This window comes from Ichthyophthirius multifiliis, assembly GCF_000220395.1.
Source record: "Ichthyophthirius multifiliis unplaced genomic scaffold scaff_1120509250877, whole genome shotgun sequence".
NCBI classification, from domain to species: Eukaryota; Ciliophora; class Oligohymenophorea; order Hymenostomatida; genus Ichthyophthirius; species Ichthyophthirius multifiliis.
Window position 1 is genome coordinate 23,104 of NW_004086413.1, and position 9,227 is coordinate 32,330.

General features: G+C 13.1%; 1 protein-coding gene across 1 annotated transcript, besides 18 other annotated features; it reads right to left on the reverse strand. All coding sequences in view use genetic code 6, as the record gives it.

Annotated features, from left to right (window-relative positions):
• The first annotated feature begins 435 nt into the window (after window positions 1-435).
• Window positions 436-470: a microsatellite.
• Window positions 471-566: 96 nt separating this feature from the next.
• IMG5_105950 (hypothetical protein) lies at window positions 567-1,469 on the reverse strand (the record flags this gene model as incomplete). The annotated part of the gene is made up of 2 exons (XM_004035051.1): window positions 567-883; window positions 1,013-1,469. The coding sequence occupies 2 exons, from the start codon at window positions 1,467-1,469 to the stop codon at window positions 567-569; spliced, it is 774 nt and encodes a 257-aa protein (XP_004035099.1).
• A 36-nt stretch (window positions 1,470-1,505) lies between these two features.
• Window positions 1,506-1,564: a microsatellite.
• Window positions 1,565-1,700: 136 nt separating this feature from the next.
• Window positions 1,701-1,734: a microsatellite.
• A 1,166-nt stretch (window positions 1,735-2,900) lies between these two features.
• Window positions 2,901-2,944: a microsatellite.
• Window positions 2,945-3,322: 378 nt separating this feature from the next.
• Window positions 3,323-3,379: a microsatellite.
• A 317-nt stretch (window positions 3,380-3,696) lies between these two features.
• Window positions 3,697-3,759: a microsatellite.
• A 357-nt stretch (window positions 3,760-4,116) lies between these two features.
• Window positions 4,117-4,143: a microsatellite.
• A 529-nt stretch (window positions 4,144-4,672) lies between these two features.
• Window positions 4,673-4,734: a microsatellite.
• Window positions 4,699-4,733: a microsatellite.
• A 301-nt stretch (window positions 4,735-5,035) lies between the features above and the next one.
• Window positions 5,036-5,128: a microsatellite.
• A 1,385-nt stretch (window positions 5,129-6,513) lies between these two features.
• Window positions 6,514-6,602: a microsatellite.
• Window positions 6,603-6,622: 20 nt separating this feature from the next.
• Window positions 6,623-6,670: a microsatellite.
• Window positions 6,671-7,121: 451 nt separating this feature from the next.
• Window positions 7,122-7,164: a microsatellite.
• A 1,228-nt stretch (window positions 7,165-8,392) lies between these two features.
• Window positions 8,393-8,433: a microsatellite.
• Window positions 8,398-8,432: a microsatellite.
• A 720-nt stretch (window positions 8,434-9,153) lies between the features above and the next one.
• Window positions 9,154-9,227: part of a microsatellite that runs on past the window's edge.
• Window positions 9,162-9,227: part of a microsatellite that runs on past the window's edge.
• Window positions 9,208-9,227: part of a microsatellite that runs on past the window's edge.

Here is a 9,227-nt window from a genome sequence, read left to right on the forward strand (position 1 = left end):
TTTATTAAAAAACTTAAAAAAAAAAAAGATGTAATAATTAATTTTTTTTATTGTCGATTTTGTTCTTATAAAAAAAAAACAATATAAAAATATATATTTACTTATTATATTTTTGATTAAAACTAAAAAATATTAAAAACGAAATAAAAAATATTTTATATTAATATGAATTCCTTTTTTTTATTAATATAAAAAAGTAATAAATATTTCATTAAAAATAATAAAAAAAAGGAATTTGTCCATAAACAATTTAAGTAGAATTCGATTAATATTAACTTCCTTAAAAGTCAGTATTACTATAAGAAAATTACTTGGTTTCTTTTCTACCATTTTACCCAAAATAAGAAATAAATTCTTCTTCAGGTTTAATAGCGAATGTATAATCAATTTTTTGTTCTATTTTTATATGTTTAGATAGATTTATTCTAAAGATATTATTTTAAGGTTTTATATTTTAAGGATTTATTTTTGTCTATTCTTCATGTAATATTTTTCCTTTTATATTTGTTCCTTATATTATTTTTATATTTAAATTTATTTCCTAATTTTCAGGCCACTTCAATATTTCATACATACCAAAACCATTAAGCCAAATCTTAAATTTTAAATTATATTTAATTATAAATATTTAAGTTTACGTATTTTTCTATTTTAATTTAAAATGAAATAGCTTCTGTTTCTTTCATAGTCCAAATTTCATTAATTTTTTTAAATCTATTTTATGAACATATTTCTACAATTTCTTATTATGATATTTAATTTAAGCTATTTTCTAATTTTTTTAAATCCTCTATTTACCTTTCTACTTAAAAAATAGTTTCCATTTACATAATTTCAGCTATTTTGTTATTATTTTCTTCATTTTTTTTAATAAGTTCCTCATCTATTTTTATATAAAAATAGTTATTATATTTTATTTTTATTTAAATAAAAAATAATATTTAATATAACTTATATTTTGTTAGATAAAAATTATTAAATATTTATTTTTGAAAAATATATTTTTTATTACAAATTAATTCGATTTCTCCATTTTCTTTTATAGTATAAAAAGGAATTATTTTAATTAATTTTTCTTGAATTTAATCATTATTTTAATTTTCGAAAATATCAAAAAAATCAATTTTTAAAAGATCGTTTTTTTCTTTTAAAAAATCTAATTTTTATTAAATTGTATTTTCTACCATGTTAATTTAAATTTTTAAGGTTAAAATGTATTTCTATAATTGATTTATTAATTATTTATTTTAATTTATCATCTCATTACTTATATTAAGCTTTTAGCCTTGTTTTTTAATTTAATTTATGGCTTTATATAAAGGAATGCATTATTTTACGTGATCTGCATGACTTTCAATTAAACAATAACTACAAATTAATCCATAATTTTGACATTTGTTATTAAAGCAAACTATGTTTAAAGGATTTTAAAAATGATCTTATTATTTACAAAGCAAATAACTATTCATTTTATTATTTATTTTAATTAAATATTTAATAAATAAATATATATATATATATATATATATATATATATATATATATATATATATATAAATATATAAATAAAATAAACAAAACAAACGCTAAATAATCTTTTAAACAACAAAAACAAATAATAATTAAAATAATAAATAATAACTTAAATTAAATGTAAATAAATGATTAATCTATAAAGAACTAAACATCAAGTAAAATTAATATATATATATATATATATATATATACATATATTATTAAATTTAAAATATAATTATAAAATATATTATTTTTTAAAATAGAAATTATTCAATCTATTTTTTTAAAGTGTAATAAAGGCCTGCATTTTAGGTAATGCTTATAGTCAGGAAAAAATTTAGTTGAATTTTAATGTAATAGATTTTTTAAATTTTTAGTTTAAAATAAATTATGAACCTAGTCTTTTTAATTGCATTCCACATTAAGCATTTTTAGCAGAAATTTATTCCCTATTAGAATACGATTGTATAATATGCAAATAAAAACTTGACAGTAAACGTTATATGAAATATTTATACATAATTTATTATTCGAATGAAAATATGTGTAACTTTTTAAATTTGCCTTAATATTAATAATATATTGATTTTACTGCAATATTATCAGATTCTTTAAAATAAAATAGTTTAGAAGTATAAAAGGAATACTAAATAAATTTTGTAAGCCGAATTATTCCTTTACTTTTTATTTATTAATAAAATTCTTTAAAAATTCCAGTTTAAAAAATAAAAGAATATTTAAAAAATCTATTTAGGGTTGATATTTATGAGCCTATTTTAATATATTTTACTTTTATGTCAAAGTTAATAAAATATTATTAAAATTTTTAAAATAAGAATTCTTCAATTAAAAAACTAATAGATAATTTAGTTAAAAAATTAAAATATATATAATTAACAGATCATTAATAAATTAGTAAAATAGATGAAAAAATATAAATAATTAAAAAAAATACTAAAAACTAGCTCTAATATTTAGAAGAACAGAAAAATTTGTTTGAAGAAAAAAATACTTCAAATGATTTATTTTCTCTAGTTAGAAGCATAATAGTAATAATTCTTTCTTATACTAATTTATTGACTCATGATGAAATACTTTTAAAGCTTTTTTCAATATAATTTGAAGATAAAATTACTTTGCTTATATTGTGTATGCCTATTTTAGGTCTTTTTTATCCGGATTAATATAGTAGCAATTAAAATATATATAAATATTAAATTTATAAATGTTTGAATTATAAATTAAAATATGATTAATATAATATTAATAATGAACATATGCAATTTATATTTGAAAAATTTGTTTACAAATATTTAAGTAAAAATAATAAATTAATTTGATTTAAAAAAAATTTAAATAATAAAAATATAAAATTATATATATAAAAAATAATACCAAATTAATTTAAAAAATAAAACAATTTAATATGATATATTAATTTTCTATTTTTATTTATAATTAATTAATATTATGTTTTTTTATTTAAAATCAAATTATCTTTCTCTTTATAAAATAAGTTTCTTTTTTTAATATAATTAACAAATTAAAAAAAATCTTATATAATTTAAAAATTCATACAAGTAAAAATTAAATTAAAAATAATTAGTTAATATCTTTTTTGTTTTGATAGAGTTTTTAATATAATTAAATAAACAATATAAATATTTATACATGTATTATTTTATTAAATAAGATTATAAGATTATTTTTTTATAAATATAAATTACCATTAAATTTAAATTTTATACTTATTACATTATTATTATAATTTAAAATTTGAATTAACATAAAAAGAAAAAAATAGTATAAAAAATAAATTAATTAATTATAGAAATAATTATATAATATATAAAAATAAATTTATCTTAATCTTTATGGTTTTTATATTGATATTATTTTTATTCAGAATATAAAATAAAAATATTTATATACAAAATTTTAGCTAATTAAATTTATATAAAAACATTATTTTTATATATTTAAATAAAAGTTATACTTTTAATGTTTGAATTTACCCCTTTTTTTATTATATTAAAAAAGAAATAAATACTTTAATTTAAATATATTTTTTTATATTTAATATTTTAGCAAATTATTTAAAATATATTGCATTTTTTATATTTAATATAATTATGAAAAAATAAAATAATTGATAAACAGTTATTTAGTAACTTTTTTATAATAAAAATAATAATAATAATATAAAAAATAAAAATAATTTAATAATATATAATAAATAATTATATTATTTTTAAATTAATATATTAATATATTTTTAAAAATATTAGAATAAAATAATTTAATAATATTTTATAATTTATATACAATAAAAAATTTATTTTGTTACATACTTATATAAAAAATAATTATAAATATTTAAAGTATTATATTTTAATTTATTTTTTATCATATATATATTGTTTTAATATTTTATTTAATTAATTTATATGTATATAATAAACTTTATTTATTTTTAATAATATTATATTAGATATAGCAAATAATAAATTTATTATCTGATATTATAATGATTTTTTATATATAAAATACACGTAACTAAAATATTATTTTTAGTATTGAAAAATTAATTAAAAAGATTATATATATATATATATATATATATATTATTTATTATTTTAGATAAAAATAATTATAAAAATTAATTAAAACATATTATATAACAAATAAAGAAAAGGTAATTACGAAAAACTTAAAATATATATTATATAAAATAAAAATGAATAATAAATATTTTTAAGTGTAAAATTTAAATGGTTTGATAGAAGATTTTCTATAGACTTTACAAAATAAATAATTATAGTTTGACTAAGAAACTGAAACGTTAGAATGGTAATAGTTATACCAAACAATATAGATAAAAGTCAATTTTAATTTATCATTAATAATGAAAAACATTGAATTCAAATATTAAAACAACAAATAATTTTGGGAAGCTTACCAAAACTTATAAATTCCTATAATAAATGTCGATATCGAATAAACAATTTAAAATAATATAAATAATTTAACAATAGTTTTAGGTTCAGTAAGTGTATATGAAACTAAATTTTAGTAAAATGAATTAAAAGGAGATTTATAAGTAAATCTATAATAAAAACAGTAAAACTCTATATAATTTAAAAGAATATAATTTTAATAAAGTAAAAAAAATAAAAAAGTAAATTATAATATATAAAATAATAATTTATAAAATATTTTTATTTATTTGTAAAGCTATTTTAACATCTTGGATTATATGTAATAGAGAAAAAATTTGATTAACTACCGAAAATAGTTAGCTTCTACGTTAGCTCACCTTTTTTAGTAAAATCAAGAAAAAAACCATATTAAGAAAAGGTGTTTTATATTAATAATTTTAGAAAAATATAAAAATAAATAAATAAATAAGCATTTTTTATTTTTTTAAATAATTCTATGATAGAAAAAAAACCATATTTTTATCTTTTGAAAGAAAAATATTATTTAATTAATAAAAATACTTTTGAATGAAAATATTATTAAATTAATTAAATTACATTAAATTAAATTAAATTAAATTAAATTAAATTAAATTAAATTAAATTAAATTAAATTAAATTGCATTAAATTATTTTATTTTTTCAAAAGTCTAAAGACTTGCATTATTTTACACCTATTAGCTTAAAAACTATATATATTTAGAAAAAGCAAGGCTTTATTTTTAGCAAAACTATTTAAAATGATATTGATGGACTATTTGGATATTTTAAATCTCCTAATATAAGATATAAAGTATTTTTATTTAAAAAATTTATTATATTTTTTTTATATTATATATAGATTGCTAATCCATTATTCATAGCTATAAAGTTTAGTAATGCATCAAATTTGTATTTAGATAAAAAAAGTTTTTCCTCATAATTTAAAGGTTTTTTCTTTTATTATATTTTTTTTATCAGCAATTCAATATTAATTATTATAGTTAATAGAAATAATATAAAAAATTTTTCTTGTTTTATAACAAGATATTATTTATAAAGAAAAGCCATTAAAATTATTAGTTAAAAAAATATAAAATTTATTAGTAAAAGCGAAAAGGTATTTATTATAAATAAAAATAATAAAAATATAAATATTTTGCAAATGTTAAATAAAATAATATTTTTTTTTTAGATTTTTAAAGCCTTTAAAATATTTTCAAAAACTAATTGCGAATTTCAATTTTAGTAAGACCCTTTAAATTAATAAAATTTTTATATTTTTTAATTTAATGAAGTAATTTTTGTTAAAAGTATTGTATATAAATATATATAAAAAGGATGATATTTATTAGGAATATATGTAAGCATATAATTAGTAGTATAATAATTGTGTACTAGATAATTTGGAAAAATATAAATAAGCTAGGGTATAAACACTTTATATATCTTAAAAAGGATACTTGAAAACTTAGATAGAAATTGATCTGAATAAATAACTCTAAATACTAAAATAATGTTCTGAAATTAATTTATAAAAAGTATAAGTATAAAATAAATTATATAAAAGAATTTAAAAATAAAATTAAAATTTAATTTAAAATAATTAAATAAACATGACAATAAACTAAAGTATTAATTAATAAGATAATTACTAAAATTAATAAGAAATATATTTATAATAATATGATAAAAAAGATTTAAAATAATATTAAGAATAAATATTTTAATATAATAATAATATAAACTTTGTTAATAATTCTATTAATTAATATTAATAATAAAATTACTATAAAAAAAATTATGAAGTAGAAATTTTAAATTATAAAAATGATCATTTTTAAAATTCAGACTTTAAAAAAAAAATTGAAAAAAAAATTTATTTTAAAAATATTAAAAAAAATTATATATAGCTGTATTTTTAAAATATATATTATTATTTTATTTTAATAATTTTGTATTAAATTTATTTTTTAATTTGATAAAATTTAATATAGTTTTTTTTTTAAAAAAAAAATTAAATAAATGACTTTTATTTATATAAATATAATATAAAATAATTTATTATGATATAATTATAAGAAAAATAATTAATTATTATAAATTAAAATATATAAATAATATAATAATATATTTAATCTATTTATTTATTTAAATTATTAATTAAATTATTATATTAAAATTATTATTTTAAAAATAAAAAATATTAAAGATATTAAAAAATTCATTAAATTATTATATATAATAAGTATTTTATATTGAAATAAAATTATAATTAAATATAATCTTTCAATTTATTTATATTAATAAAAATAAAAGAATAATATAATACTTATTTTTAAAATAGAAATAAAATTAAAATTATAATAAATAAAACTTAAAAAAAATAAAAGACCTAAATGTTTGTACAATAACGCAATAGCAGAAATAATAAAAAGCTTATTAAAAATATATAAAACCTATTAATAAAAATACTCATTATAATATAAGAATAAATAAATTCATTTTATAAAGTATAATTTAAAATAACCTTAAGAGTTTTAAATATAATTTATATCCTTTTTAATTTTGATTAAAATTATAATAATATCATACCTTTAAAAATAAATATTTCGAAAAATTATGGGGAAAAGTTGAATATAAATAATAAGAAATAATATAAATTTTATATAAGAATTAATATATTTTAAACAAAAATAAAAAGAAAATAAAAATAATAATTTTAGAAAGAAAGCGAACAAAGTTAAGCTCGATCTAATAAAAAATAAAAGTTTCAAAAAAAATTATGAACATACAAACAAATAAATAAACTTGAATTTCCTTTTTATTAATAACTTAATTTAAAAGATAATAAAAATTAACATAATGTTTATTAGGCATTTTTAAATAAATTAGAAAAAAAAAATTAATTTATAAAAAGAAAGAAAAAAATAAGAAAACTAAAATTAAGTAAGCTTAAGGTCATATTTATAAATAGATAAGTAGATTAATTATTGATAATATTTTAAATTAAAAAATTTAAACAATATAATTAAAAATATTAACTTTTAAGTTTATTAAATTATATATAAAAAAAACTAAAAAATTATAATATAATTCTAAATAAAATAATAATAGCTAGTTTAGGACCAGAATGGTAATTTTATATAGTTAAACACTAAATTGTTATGAACAAAATAATTAGTAATTTATTTAAATCCCTTAATTAAAAATAACAATTTAAATCAAAAAATTGTAAAATAAAAATATATATTTTTAAATAATAAAAAAAATTATAAAAATTGATTAAATTTATTTTCTGAATATTATATATGATATATTATCTTTTATAATTATATGATAATAATTAAAAATCTTTTTTTATAAATTACTCTTTTTTGTTAAATAAAAAATAAATTTTTTTAAAAAAATTAAAATAAAATAAATCTAAAAAATAAATAAAAAATAAAATGGGTAATTAAGATAGTAAAGGAAGTTTAGGATAAGGATATGGATATAGATTTATTGATATTTCTCCTAATTCTCCTTGTGAATAATCAAGTAAATTATTATTTTAAAAATAATTAAAAAATATAAAATAGGAATTTAATTATATGTTGAATTTATTGTAGATATATATTAAAAAGATTAAGAAAGTTAAGATTTTAATAAAAACTATATATTGAATGAAAGAAAAGATTTTTTCAAAACAATACAAGAAAATGAAAGTAAAGAAATAGTACTAATTATATACAATATGATTTATAGAGAATTTCGTAAAGTTAATATAATACCAAATAAAACATGGTCAGATAAAGACAGTTTATTAGGAGTAATGTTAAGATTAGAAAATTATATAAATATACACGAAAATACATTTTAAATATCTAAAGTATATTAAAATATATAATATAAAATTTTAAAATATAAAAATTTTTTAAATATATATAAACATAAATATATAAACATATATATATATTTTTATTTATTTTTAAATTTTTTTATTAGATTTAAAATGGAAGTCCAGCATAAAAAGTAGGTTTAATCTAAAATTATGATTATTTTATTGGATATAAGAAGTATAAATTTAATGGTTTTAGTGAATTTATAGATATTATATAATAAAACATTGGCTAAAATTTGGAAATGATTGTTTTTAATACATTAAGTAACTAAGTAAAATCCGTAAATATTGTTCCTTTGTAAAATTGGGGTGGAGTCGGATTAATTGGATGTGAATTTGGAAGCGGAATAATGAATTAATTGCCAAAAATAAAAAATTTAAAAGAAGAAATTATAGATTTAAATAAAGATGAAGATAATAAAAATTTAAAAGAAAAATAAATCGTAGAAACACCTCCTCTTGTGCAAAATTAGAAATTCATTTTATCACCAAAAAATACAAAAGGAAATAAACTAAATGATTTTAATTAAATTATAAATATAGCACCAAATTCGGATCATTTAATTTAAGAATTACATAAAAAAAGAGAAAGAAAAAACTAGACATCAACATAAAAAAAAATATTTTCAAATACTGATCCATTTTAAAAAGATAATAGTAATATAATAATAGGCGAAAATAATAATGAAAATATATATCCTTATTCAGATAAAAAAGAGGAAAAAAATAATAGAAGCTAAATATAATAAGAAGGAGTAGATATTGAAGTTTTAGAAGAAAATAATAATTAAATAAAAAAAGAAAATGAAAATGATAATGAAAATGATAATGAAAATGAAAATGAAAATGATAATAAAAATAAAAATGTA